The sequence below is a fragment of the Equus caballus genome, chromosome 13 (assembly GCF_041296265.1).
Source record: "Equus caballus isolate H_3958 breed thoroughbred chromosome 13, TB-T2T, whole genome shotgun sequence".
Lineage (NCBI taxonomy): Eukaryota > Metazoa > Chordata > Mammalia > Perissodactyla > Equidae > Equus > Equus caballus.
In genome coordinates, this window is record NC_091696.1 from 38,405,255 (window position 1) to 38,419,682 (window position 14,428).

Below are 14,428 nucleotides of genomic sequence, written 5' to 3' on the forward strand. Positions count from 1 at the left end.
ATTCAGAAGTTGAAGTATGATACTCAGAGCTGAAATTTATATAGTTTTATAAACCAATGCTACCTCAGTAAAAGAAAAAAAAAGAGCTGGGATTCAAATTCCAATCTACATGCTCGATCAAATTCCAATCTATATGCCTGAGTTCAGGAACCTTCAATGCCACACCCAGTGCCCCAGGGTGTTTTGTTTCTGGCCCTCCATGTGACCCCAGCCCCCTGCTTTGTCCATGGGCAAGCTCCTCTCAGCAAGGGCAGGGCAGGGCCCCTCCTACTCATTCTTCCCCAGGGCCACCCCTGGGCCTCCAGCTCCCTGGAACTCAGAACACTGTGGCTGAGGCTGCTGTGGCCTCAGCGTGTCCAGGAAGGGACTCCATTTCTGCCTCTGGATTTCTTTAGAACACCCAGCTGCCTGCGGGTCCTGCTCAGGTCACAAAGGGAACCAGGAGCCTGTTCTTCAGGCCACGACTTCCTTCCTCAAGTGCCCCAGAGTTTACTGGCCCAGCCCTGGTAGGGCCCCAGTGGGCCTGAGAGTAACCAGGCTTCCTGCAAGTATGAGCTTGAGTGAAGTGGCAATTCTGACTGACGGGCTCTGCTCCGGCAGCCGTCCTTCTGCCAAGGGAGTCACAGATTTAAGTGTGGATTTCAGCCTAAATGGCTACACATTAGGATCACCTAGGGGGTTAAAGAAAAAAAGATGCCCAGACTCACCCCACCCCAGACCAATGAAACTGAATCCATCGGGTTTGGGCTTGAGCATCAGTAATTTTTTAAAGCTCCCTGAGAGATTCTAATACCAGTCGTGGTTGAGAAGCACTGAAATGGACTGTGGAGTTTGTGTGAGAATTAAATTAGGTCATTTATTCATTAATTAATTCAAGAAACATTAATTGAGCTCCAAATCTGGGCCAGGCATTGTCCTAGGAGGCAGGAACAGCCACGAACAAAGGCACTTACATTAAAAAGGTTAGAAACAGAAACAAGGTACACTCAAACACAATACACGATTTGAAGCAAACAGGGGTTATGGGGCCGAGAGCGCTGGAAGCAGAGGCAGGAGGAGACAGAGCAGCCTGGGAAGACCCCTCTGAGCTGCTGGTGTTTGCACTGGAACCTGAATGACCAGAAAAGGCTGAAGAGCAGGGTAAGGGTATTCCAGGCACAGGCAAAGGCCCTGTGGCAGGTGTGCTTGAGGAGAGAGAAGGAGACCAGCATGGCTGGTGCACTGTGAATAGGACAATGGGGTGCAGAGCTGGCCAGTGGGGCCTAATAGAACACAGCACAGGGTAGGATTGCACGTGATGACAAGTCATGGACCCCTTAACAAGACAGCAATGTGATCTAAGTTATGTTTGAAAAGGAAATTGCTAACTGTTGTGTGGGGAATGAATTGGGGAAAGCCAAGAGAAAAACCAAATAGAAAGTTAAAAAAGAGAAAAAAAAAAAGAATCCTCTGAGGAGCTTTTAGAATATACAGATATCTGGACCCCACCTTGAGCAATTCTGAATTAACTGGTCTGGGGTCAGACCGAGCATCAGTATTGTCTTAAAAGCTCCCCAGAGAATTTTCATGTGCCTCCAGGTGTAAGAAGTACTCATCATGATGTCCTCACAACGACCCTGGATGCAGGGACTATTCACCCATTCTACAGATGGGGACGCTACACTCTGACGGTGGGCTTTGCAAGTCTGAGGATCTGTGAACATCGCCAAAGTCCAGGATCTGAGGTGTGGGTGTGAGGGCAGCGTGGTCTGGTGATTTAGACCCGAGGTCAGCAAGCTTTCCCTGTAGAGGGCCAGATGATCGATATTTTTGGCTTTGCTGGCCACACACAGTCTCTGTGGCAACTACTTAACTGGGAATTGTAGTAAAAGCAGCCACAGACAATAGTAAAGGAGTGGGCATGGCTGTGATCCGATAACAGTCTTTACAAGGACAGGCAGCAGGTCATAGTTTGCTGACCCCCGGTGTAGACCATGGGCACTGGGCTTAGATATACCTGAGCCCAGGTCGTGCTCCTTCATCCACCAGCTGGGTGATCTTGGGTGGCTCTCCACCTTTGTGAAGTGGGCACCATGACTGTACCCACCTCTCAGCCGCACCGTGAGGATTAATGAGACGGTGAGAGTAAAGCTCCAATACTGGCCTAATACACAGTCACTTATTTATTACTGTGGGCAGGCCCGGCCCTGGGAACTGGGGCTGCCATGGGGAGCGAAGAGAGACGGGGCTGGGGTTTCAGCCCGGAGAAGGGACAGAGGGCGGGACCCCTTTCTCAGGACCCCGGCAGCATCAGGGCTCTCCCCACTCTTCCCCATCCTCCTCCTCCTGACGGCAAGGCAAGCCTTTATCTCCTTTGGGGCAGGTAGCCGCTCCTTCTGACAACATGCTCTTCCAAACCCAGAGTTTACAGCAAAAACATCTTTCTTTCTTTTGCCCAGTTCTTGCAATCTGAGCCCTGGCTTACAAGTGCCTTGCCCCTGCTATGACTTTTAAAGGCCTGCTTTACAACCAAAAATCTGATTTTATTCTCTATTGCCAGCCTCAGCCCTCCCCTTCTGAGGCAGGACAGAATGCCACGTTGAACGGTGGAGAGAGGTTAAAGGATACCAGGGTGGGAGGATGGGAGCCTCAGTTAATGTCTCAAAACGTTGTTCCCTGCATCCATTCCGCAGCGGGGCACTAGAGAGGTGGTACGTCATTGCGGTTAAGAGCATGGATTTTGTAGCTAGACTGCCTGGGTTAAACTCCTGACTCTGTCATCTATTAGCTGTGTGACCCTGGGCAAATTACTTAAGCTCTCTATGCCTCATTTTATGCTCACTAAATGGGGATTATAATAGTACTACACCTACCTCATAGGATTGTCATAAGAGAGGTGATGACACAGAAAGCACTAGAAGTGTCTGGTACATGACAAGTATGTTTAGCCACAGGTGTTTATAAAATTTAGCACTGAGAATTGGTCACAATTCTCTATATATTAGGCCAAAAAAATTACATTAGAAGATCTATTTTAAAAAAATCCTCACACAATTTGCCAAACATATTTCCCAGGTAAATATCAAGTATCCATTCATTCATTCATTCATTCATGTTGATTTTCCTGCCAAAATGCCAGGTGCTAGAAATGCAGCAGTCAGCAAAGAAGCTAAGGTCCTTATCAAGTTGTCTGAAGGAAGGACCTAGAGCACACCTGCTGTCCGTCTTCTTATTTGAGACGCTCATGTAGGCTGCATGCTACACGGGGAAACGGCTCTATGCTTGAGGAGAACATGCCAAGAGCTGAGGAGCTGATTCTATGCTCTAACTTGCTGGGAAAGACATATGTTATTAGGGAGAGTGGAACTCACAGGAAGGCAGCTGCTGACCAGACCATTCGAACAGTGAAGAATGGTCAAACAGATAAATACAGGAAAGGCCGAGGAAAAGAGAGGAAGGAAATCATGTTATAGATCTGATATGTATCTTATGGGAAGGAATCTAGGCCATATTTCACAAGATTCCGTAAGAAAATTGGAACACTGAATGATACACATACCTGATTCCATTTATGTTCAATGTGTACATTCACAAGTGTATTCATACAGGCATTTGTAATCGTCTGTAAGGATTCATTCCAAACTGCTAACAGTAGCTTTCTCAGCGGTAGGATTAAGGAAGAGATTTTATTTTCTACTTAACACATTTTTATTGTATTGTTTGGAATTTTCAGAAGTATATATTATGGTGATGACTTTCAAGAGAAATATTTACACTTGAGGAGAAAATTTGTTCAAAAATCAAAAGGGGTACCCTGTGAGGTAGTCAGCTTCCCATCATAAGGGGCATTCAAGCAGAAGTTGGAGGAGCATGAAGCAGAGGCTGTGGTGGGGGATTGGACCGGTCATCTCTGAGATCCAGAGGCTCACCCTAGGACTCTGAGTGGGACTCATCTTTGAAAAATTTTTAGCTGGTGTCTGGGTGGCCAGTGGGCTCAAGTGGCCAGCGTGTGATTCCGCTTCCTGCTGCTCTGAGTGGGGCCCTGCCGCCTGAACTACCCCTGTGTAGTTTCCATGGACCCTGAGGTTAACTTAACACTTTGCCTCTGCTCCAGCGCCGCTGCCGAGCTGTGGGCACTGCTAGGGAGGCAGTGGCCATGCTCAGGCCCTGTTCTCCATTCATGGACTGGCCAGGGAAGGAGATGGGGAGGGACTGAAGACATGAGGGCCCGCCACCTGTGTTGATAAGGACTCCTGTTCCTCCTCCTGCCCCTGCAGGACAGCTCTGGATGTCTCTGCTGCTGGTGGCCTCTTTGTACCTCCACTGTCCAGGGCTCACGAGAGGTGGACGTCAAGGAGGCCAGCATCAACACGTCCCAGCCCTTGCACATCCTGGTGGAACGCAACCTGCTGGTGCTCACACCCGCCGGCCTGACCCACAGGCTGAACCAGACCCGCTTCCTCATGGTGCTTTTCTGTGAGTGTCCCCCACCCACTAGGCGGTGGTGAGGGGTGGGCTGAGACCTACCTCCTTGCTCCCGGGGCCAGAGGAGTTTCATATCTGGCTTCAACACGTATGGTTAATATCTTATCATCCCTATTTCCAGAGAGAGTACTGAGGTCCGGGGAGGTCAAGCAATTTGCAAGATCTACATTGTCATTTAGTCTCGATTTGTGTGGGTCCTCTGTCCCACTGAAGGCAAGGAGCCAGGCTTTGCCCTCAGGTGTCTTTCACCATTCGGAACCTCAGTTCCCTCCTCTGTAAAGTGGGCATGAACACAATGCCCACACTGAGTTATTGTGAAGATTAAATGAGACCATATGATAAGTTGCTGGAACACAATAGAGCGCAATAAACGATGGCAGCTATGGGCAAGCTCTTGAGAAAAGATTTTTAGACCACCACCTTTATCGTCTGAGTTTTGCATGCCCACTTTCATTCTTTGGACGGATGCTCTTTGCCTCAGCAGACACTTTGGCAGCAAGAACAGGCTTCTTTTTCCTGAGGCGTTGGCACAGACCTGGCCTTGGCACAGGGTGGGAGGGATTTTCATAACAGCTCTCACACAGCAAGCCCTCACTGTGTGCGGGGCACTGTCCTTTGGAGCTCATTAAATGTGAAGTCATTGAATCCTCACAACAACCCAGTGTGGTGGCACTATTCATGTCCCTATTTGGGGACATGTCACAATTAAAGTTGAATGTACATCTGCTCTTAAAAAAAAAAGATCAGGAAGCATTGGCTCACATCCCTGCCACACGATAATTGGCTGGAGCTGAGTAATGATGTCCCCTCTTGGTCAGAAAACACGCTTGTCAGTTTCCCTATCCAGCCACCCCCACACAGCACACCCCTGCCGCATCCCAGCACATTCGAGTTTGTGTCCACTGCCTGAAATTCAGGCCTCCCCGCTCCTTCCTCGACTCTTATCTCTTCTCATTTGTTACCTTCTCTGTGAGCGATGCCACTTCAATGGGGGAGTTGAGGATGTGACAGCATCAGCTTGCCCTGGGTCTCACTGCCTCCTCAGCGGGCTTGCGCAGCCACTTCATACCAAGAGAGAACAAAAACATTCTCTTTGTGCCTTTAACCTCGACAGCTCCCAGAAGGGAAAATGTGATCAGCTCATTTTTGCCTCCATCCAACGTGGAGCGTGCCTACTGCATAAAGTTCCATCAAAATGGTTGCAAGCCTCCGACCTCTGTCTAGCCCAGGCTGTTCATGGTTTCCTTTGACCTAAGTGCCAGGGGATGTGCTCAGTTTTACTTCAAGCCCATGGAGCAAGACCTTGCAGGAATGATCCAGTTTGGGCCATTTTCTTTACGCGAGTCTGTGAGAAGGGCAGGCATTCTGCTTTGCTGAACGACTCCTCCAGCCGGTTCCCCACAGCCCCCATCCACACCAGGACTCGGGCCACCACCTGAGCATCTGCTTCATGGCTCTCTTCTCAGGGAAGAAGTGAGAACCCTGCAGCCCTCCTCCGCCTGCGGTGGAATTGTAAGCTAAGGATGTGCACAGGTCAGACATCTAAGCCAGCTGCTCGTTTTTGCCGCAGCCCTAATCTCTGAATCCTGGACCCAATGCGGGTGTTGAAGGATTTAGAACCACACACTTTGCACAACACAACCCACGTCTCCACACACATTTACCTTCCAAAAATGGCACAGCAGGTGGACAAGACTGGGAACCTGTCCCGTCTGCATGAGAATGCGAGACTGTCCAATGATTACTCTGTTTTAATCCGGGCAGAAGGGCAAGTTCCTGGCTCTTTGGGGCTTTACCTGACGTCTTATAGGTTAGGGATTGATGCTGATTGAACCTGGGGCTGCACAGGGAGCCTCTCAATTCTACATTCTTTAATTGCATTTGATAACCACCCATTTGAATTCTCTGAACTTAAAGCATTCCAACCGGAGGGTATTTCAAAGCAGTGAACACCCACAGCGTTTTTGTTATCTAGAAGAGACACTCAAACTCATTACTTTTGAATATTTGATTCCTTCCAATACATAGTTTAAATCAAAATGAGTTCTCAAAAACTGGCAGGCCTTCCAGAGTGACCTTTGCAAAAACTAATCACTTGGGGAAAGCATTATAAAAACTTTTTTCCAGGAAAGATTGGCTCTTTACAGAAAGGATTTTTCAAATCTTGTCCTCAGGGAAATACTGCCCGGGTAACTCTCAGATCCTTAGCTGCTGCCCAGTTTCTTATCTCTCTGAGGATTCCAGGCTCAAGAGCCAATAGTCAGCAGGACCTTGCCTCTTGGATGTCCCCCACTTGTCTCAAAGGCCACATGCGTCGAAAACATCTCGGCGTCTTTGATTCACTCCCAACAACCTGCTTCTGTTTACATCCTGCCTTACCTGACAGCACCACTATCCACCCAATGTCAAAGTCAGAAATCTCAAGGTCCCTCTTGACTCCTCTCTGTTCACACCTCTAACCAGCCACCAAGTCCTGCTGATACCGCCTTCAAAGCCCTCTGCAATCTCCAATTTTCCCCCTTCCCCCAGCCACTGCCTTAGTTCTGGCCTCATCATTCCCCATCTGACCCACTGCAGCATCTGCCTAGATGGTCTCCCTTCCCCTCCAGCACTGTCTCTACAGTATTCCCAGAGAGAGTTTTTTTCTAAAATGCAAATCTGATTGGGTTACTCCCTAATTAAAAATCCTCAATAATTGAAATCAACCAAGATCTCTAAATCAAGGGGCCTCAGTGGGGAGGCAGCCTGGTTCTTTACCTAGTGTGTGGCAGGCAATGTGTTTATTCCAGATAGTCCTCTTGCAGTGGATGCCTCTTTGAAATGAATGCCTTGGCAATCAAAGCTTAAGTCAGGCACTTGCATTATAAAAAAGAAAAAAATCCCCAACTATCAGGGCTTATACTATAGACCCCCACCCCAGCTCACTCTGCTCCAGGCCCAGAGGACTTTTTGTCATTCCTCAAACATGTCCCCCACACTCCCACCTCAGGGCCTTTGCACTTACAGTTCCTCTGCCTGAAATGTTCTCCCTCCAGATTTCCGCATAGCTTGCTCCCTCACCTCCTTCAGTCTTTCTTGAAACATTCCTTCCCAGTGAGGCCTCCTTTGGCCTCCCTGCCTGCTCTCACAGTTCCCCTGACACTCCCAACCTGCAGCTCTGCTGCTTCTTTCTCTAGAGCATCTATAACATCATCACTTAGCATCTAACGTGGCATAGATTCTACTTCCTTATTTTGTATACTTTCTGCCTTCTCCAGTGAGAACAGGATTTTTATCGATCTGTTCATTGTTAAATCCCCAGCACCTAGCATAGTGCTTGGCGCATGGTGGATCCTAAAAAAGATTTGTTGAATGAATGAATCCTCATTACTATTAGTGCTAGGTCCCATCCATTTAGCTCTCAGGTCCCAGCATTCCAGCTGTCATACCTTTCTCTCACTTCCATTTCGGACACCCAGGAGCTCAGGGCTAGGTGTGGCACCTCTGAAAGCCCCACCATTTGGACAGTCACTCCAAGTGTTTGTCTTGCTCTGAGGTTCTTCCCTTAGAAACTCAGATTTGGATGCTTTGTCAATCAGCAACCCTGAGCAGGGCATGACTGAATCCACAAGGAAGCCAGGGAGAGCCCCGAGGGCCAGAGCTGGTGGCCAGCCACAGGACAGCCCCTGCTGGAGTGATGGATGGTGGCTATCGAAGGCAATGAGGGTGACAGAGCAGGCAGTGGAGAGGCATCGATCAGTGAAAAGTCCCTTTTCCTGTCCATTGATCAAGGGTTTAACGAAAATGATCCTTCACTTTCGGATTCCGTCACAGGAGCAGGTGTGCTGACTGGCAATGGGGCGTGTGCCTGCTGGGGCTAGCTTTCTGGTTTTCCTTTACAAAAGACCTCTCTGTTGGACTTGGAACTTGTCCATGGCAGTGGTGGTCTTCTGTACTTTCTCCAAGTGCTCCAGATGGACAAGGGGGCTTGAAAAAGATAAAGTGTTCTGGCTTGAAAGGGAATCTGACCCCTCACCCTGGCTTGGTCCACGTGCGGCAGACATCCGGGGCCAGTGGAGGGACCTGCAGACTCACAGTGTTATCCGGCGAAAGCAGGCAAACTTGAGAGCCATTTGGTCCCCTCCCATTTAGACCAGGAAGGCCTCTCCCACTGCCAGGATCAAGAGCCCGCTCCCTGAGGCTGTTTCCAGAAAAGGGCTCCCCCTTCTTACCCCCCACCCCACTTGGCTCAGCAATGTAAGGGGTGAAGGAATCTTAATTGCGAATGTCAAGGTCTCTTCAATGCTCTCCCCAAGGGGATGGGCTCAGAGAGGGTAAGGGGCATCATAACCTCCCCCCGACTTCAACCCTTCCCACACCTGGCCTTCCCTACTTGAGGGTCACCTGACATTATATGCAGCTACAGGGCAACTGGCGGGGCCCAGTTTGGCCTGTTAGCTCCAGAACTTTCCACCAGATGGCACCCATGCTCTATTGTTCTCTCTCGCCGCCCCCGCCCCCCCCATACAATTTCTGACCATGGAACATTTACAATAATAATGTCTGTAGTAATAATAATGAATTGTGTATTTACTATGTGCCAGGCATTATGCTAAGGGTTTTACAGACCCAGTGAGGTTAGAGAGCTGAGCAGGTCTGGATCCTGGCTATACCCCTCACTGCCACATGGCCTCAGGTGAGCAGGTCATTTCATTGTGCATCAGTTTCCTCATCTACAAAGTTGAGATAATAACAACAACACTCACCCCATAGTAGGACTGGGAGGACTAAGTGACTTAATCCACGCAAAGCTCTTAGAAAATCATAAGCACTATATCACTCGTTGTTAAATACATCTCATTCAACTCTGACAACTCCATGAAATAGCCACTATTATTTTCCCCATTTTACCTGTGATGAAAGTGGGGCTTAGAGAGATTGAGCGAGTTGCCCAAAGTTGCCCAGTGTTGCTGAACCCAAAGAACCCTGATGTGTGTCTTCCAAATTGGCCAATTCCATGAACCTCGTGTCTCACATCCTGTCACTCTCCTGAAAATTTACCCATTAGCAGCAGAGCACGAGAAAGGCCCAGGAGCTAAGCAGACCAAACAAAGCCTCCTCCTTTGGAGATGGGGAGGGGGTGAGGCTCTAGCGAGTTCTGTCTTCACACTGGCTCTTTCAGACATCCCATCCTCGAAGCAATCCAGGAACATGGCTGAGGAGCTGGGCAGAGCTGCGGAGATCATGGGCAAAGGCAAGAACGGGGTCGGCTTTGGCAAAGTGGACATCACCATCGAGAAAGAACTTCAGAAGGAGTTTGACATTAAGAAGACCCCAGATTTGAAGCTGTTTTTTGAGGGCAACAGATCAGAGCCCATCAGCTGCAAAGGTAATGGTACACGGGCATCAGTCAAGGTAATGCTAACCAAGGAAACACACAAACACCAGCATTTCAGTGGCTTAACACAATTACACACTTATTTCTTGCCACACAAAGCCCAGCTGGCAGGCAGAGGGTGGAGCTGAGGGCTCTGCTCCACACAGTCTTTCATGGACCCAGGCTCCTTCCAGCTTGTGGCTCTGCCCTCCCCTACAGCCTCTGAGCCCCCTGCTGTTTCCTCTGTATCCAGCCAGTAGTGGGGACAAGGAGACAGAATATCGCCACTGGTGGTGTTCATGGCCCAGGCTTGGAGTGGAAAATATCACTTCACTTCTCATTCCATTGACCAAAATTCTGTTACATGGGCCCACCCAACTGAAAACTGAGAAATATGATGCTGCTCTGTGTCCACAAGGCAAAGAAAATAGATTTTGGTGAACATGTAGCTGCCTGCACCACAGCTTGCATGTCAGCGGGTGGGCCCTAGAGATGGGAGAGTGAGGTGCATGGTTTACAAACTACCAGAAACCAGAAAGTAAGTCCCTAACTCCAGCTCCCAGCCCCAGCCCTGATCTACTTTAGAATGGTTTTGGCAGGGTCCTAGGCCAAGGAAGCACTGGCAAACCCAAAGGGAGACTGGGAGATGATGGAACAAGATGGGTTTGGGGCAGGGTGACTGCCAAACACTTTAGCTTCTGTCATCATCCATTTCATTCATTAACTCATTCAATCACTTATTTAACACACTTTTATTGAGAACCTACCATGTGTCAAGCCCTGTCTTGATGCCAAGGATGCTTGAAGGATTAAGTGCCTCAGTGTGGCACATGGTAGGTCCTAACTTTTTAAATGCTAAATACATGAATGCATAATGTATGCATAATTAACGAATGGATGGATGGAACAAAGCTGATGAACACAGAAGTGCCCAGCACAGTCCCTACTATGCTAGTATAGTCATGTGTCACTTAACGATGGGGATGTGCTCTGAGAAATGCACCATTAGTTGTGCGAACATCATCGAGGGCACTTACACAAACCTAGACAGTATAGCCTACTACACACCTAGGCTGTATGGTACTAATCTTATGGGACCACCATTGTGTATGTGGTCCATCGTTGACTGAAATGTCATCACATGGCTCATGACTAGGATGTTCCCATTATATACGCGCTGAATGATTGAATCTCAGGAAACTGAGTTTGCCTTTTGCGGCTCTAGTATTTAGCAGGCTTGTAAGAACCTGTTTGAGTGTTACTGCAGGAACCAAAGGGGTGGGAGTGGGGAGAGCCATCTCCTGCAGGGGCTGCTCCATGCCTTGCAGTTCTCAGGATGGACACAAGGGGACATGAGACACACAGGCCAGATTTACAGAAGACAGTGCTGCAAAAGGGCCAACCTCAGGGCAGGTTACATAAAGGGCTGGGCAGTGCTGTGGCTCCCAGTAGGTTTGTGCGAGGGTGGCGTGTGCAGGGGGTAAGAGAAGGGATGGGAGAGAGGGCAGGAGCAGTGAGAGAAGGGACAGAGACTGCTGCTTCCGATGGATGCTGAGTGACCACCCTCAATGATGGTGAACCACTGAGCCCAAGCAAGGAGCCCTTAGTGTTGGCTTTGAGGAGGGCTGAGAAGAAACGAGAAGCCCCAGGTCACTTTGGTAGAGTCCACATCTGCTCATGAAGTGGCTCAGGTTCCGCGATGCCCTCACCTCCTGAAGGACAGGTGAGAGTTAGAGGCAACAAGGTGACAATGTGGCAACTTCCAGACTGTCTGAGCCCGCTTTGTGGTGTGAATCAGTGCCTGGAACCTCCTCTGCCATGGAGGGAGCTTCAGTATCACCCCCTCCAAGAAGCCTCTCTGACTGCCCGGGTCGGAGTGCCTGCCCCTCTTCTTGGTCCCACAGCACCTGAGCTTCCTCCATCAATGCCCTCACCTCACAGAATTGCGTCTGTTCCTCATCGTCTACCTGCCTGAGAGCACAACAAGGGCAAGGATCTCACTTCCTTTCCTGGGTCCTCCGAAGAGCCTGCCAGAACTGGCAGATGCTCCCTGGCTTCAAATCCTTACTAAGTACCACTTGTACAGTGTGTACCACTGTTCCAAGAGGAACAACCACTTCTTCTTGTCAAATTTCGATGTCCTCATCTGTAACGTGAGGATGGTGAAAGCATCTACCTCCTAGGGTTACTGGGAAGATGAAATAACTTTGCAAAGCGCAAGCATATGTATTTCCGACACATATCAGAAGCATTTACTGTATTCCAGGCACTGTTCTAGTCCCTTCTCACATGTCACAACAACCCACTGTAGGAGGTGCTTTTACAGCTGGGGAAACTGAGGCATGGAGGAGTGGAATAACTTCCTCAAGTCTCCCCAGCTAATAAGCAGTGGGATCCATAAATCTTTTCTGTAAAGGGCCAGGTAATATTTTAAGGGTTATGGACCAGACAACCTCTGTCGCAACTACTTAACTCTGCTGATGCGGTGTGAAAGCAGCCACACGGAGGCAAATGGGCGTGGCTGTGTTCCAATAAAACTTTATTAGACAATCACTTGACAGGCCAGATTTAGCCCATGAGCTGCACTTGACTGACCCCTGTTCTACATTGCGCTGCACTCTAGGGAAATGGCAGATATGGTTATTATTATCATCAACAATTAGTTTCCTGACCCTGGTCCAGTGCCTGAAACGCTTAGGTTCTTAAGGAATAGTTTTTGAGTTTAAATGGGATGGAATTGCAGGGACCCACTGCAGGCAGGCATGGGGTAAGAAGCCAGCCCATATTTCTGCTGGGCTTGCCCATCCCCCTTCTTCCTCAGTGTTACCACCCACCAGGGAAATAGACAGCGGGATGCTGGGAGGAGCCAGGGCCTGGAATTCAGCACAAGCACTAGCTGTGAGAACTTGAGCCAGCCTTCCAATTTCTCATTTTCTAAGCAGGACGAACAGTGCCAGTTTGGTGGACTTGACAGGGCTTCCCTGAGCTGAGAGGGACGACAGTGCTTTACTGGTTTCCTGCACTGTGACTTTTATGAAAACCTCCCTAGGAGGCAGGTGGAGTTTAGTCCTTGCTGGGTCAAAGCCCCAGTCCCCGTCCTCTAACCTCCGTGGATTGATGGTGGGAGCTTGGCCTTGGCCATCTCCCTGGTGGGAGGGAGAATCAGGTGGCCTCCAGGTCCTCAGCTAATGACGCATTCACAGCTTGTGCCTGGAAATATGCAGCAGAGTGACAGCCCCAGTTAATCATTGACATTGCGTTCACACTTCGGTTGTCACCGTGTCCTCTGGCTCAGAGCCAAGTGCCAGGAGAGGCACCTGCCCAACAGGGGCAGTTCTCAATTTGCAGGTGCTCAGGGACAAACTATATGCCAAGTTGACAGCTACCTCAGTCCCATGGGGTCCAGTGGGGCAAACAGAAGTCAAGCATCCCAGAGAAGGGAGCCCAAGATCAAGTTCCTTCAGGCTGGCTTCTCTAATGATTCATTCAACCCATCCATTCATCCAATAATTATTTCTTGGGCACCTAGTATGGGCCAGACATTACAGGAGCTACTGAGCAAGTTAGCCAAAAATCGTAATTTCAGAAAGAGACAGACTCAACGAAAAAAGATACAACAGGTCGTAAAATAGAGAATGATAGGAAGGGTGTTAAGACTGAACTGAGAACTGAATAAGGAGGAGGAGATGCCCTTGAGAACTGAGGAAAGGGCAGCCCAGGCGGAGGGACTGGTGGGTGCCAGAGCCTGGTGTGCTGGAGGGTAAGGGTGTGGCGGGAACTCAGACAGAGGGAGAGAGTGGTTCGAAGTGAGAGCAGAGTGATGGTTCTGATGACCTGCAATTCTAACCTGTTTGGAGGGGTTTTGTTCACCCTTTTTGATATTTTCAGAATTTTTAAACTAATTCCTCTCAGGGCACTTACAACATAACTTTTTCAGACAAAAGCCTCTAAGAGAAAGTTTGTTTCGATGATCTGTGCCTGTTTCTTCCTAAAAGTTGGCTCAGAACACCGTGAAAATAGAAACTCAACCTGGGGTCTGGAGTCCACTTGGAGGGGGTGACTGCAGTGGGGCGGAGTGGCATGGTCTGAGGGTGGCATGAAGCCTCGCCAGCCCTCTGTGTCCCTTGAGGCCATCACATCTTCCTCCAATGAACTTCTATAGGCCTGACTCACTGTGGCTTTTACAATGGACTAATCTGTATCTACCAAAGCTTAATACAGCATCTCCTATGACCAGAAATTCCACTCCTGGGCATGTGCCCAACAGAAGTGGGTACAACGTGGCCCCAGAGACATGCACAGGAATTAATTCTTAATCTCCCCAAACTGGAAACAACCCAAATGCCCATCAGCAGAGAATGGATAAATAAATTGTGGAATGTTCACACAATGGAATGCTACACAGCAGTGGGAAAGAATCTACGAGGACACGCAACAACATGGATGACGCTCACAAACATAACAAAGCCAGACCCCAAAACACACACTGTAGGATCCCATTTACATGAAGTGCAAGAGCGGGCTGACTAATGCATGCCATTAGAGGTCAGGATATTGGTTACCCCTAGGTGAGGTGGGCTGGGCTGGGAGGGGGCCCAGCTGGGACTT

General features: G+C 49.1%; 1 protein-coding gene across 1 annotated transcript in view; it reads left to right on the forward strand.

The window, feature by feature from the left end:
- Window positions 1-2,072: 2,072 nt before the first annotated feature.
- PDILT (protein disulfide isomerase like, testis expressed) overlaps window positions 2,073-14,428 on the forward strand; it is a 28,401-nt gene continuing 16,045 nt past the window's right edge. The window contains 4 exon segments of the mRNA XM_023616887.2: window positions 2,073-2,100; window positions 4,257-4,291; window positions 4,293-4,455; window positions 9,626-9,832. Coding sequence (XP_023472655.1) covers window positions 2,073-2,100; window positions 4,257-4,291; window positions 4,293-4,455; window positions 9,626-9,832 — 433 coding nt within the window.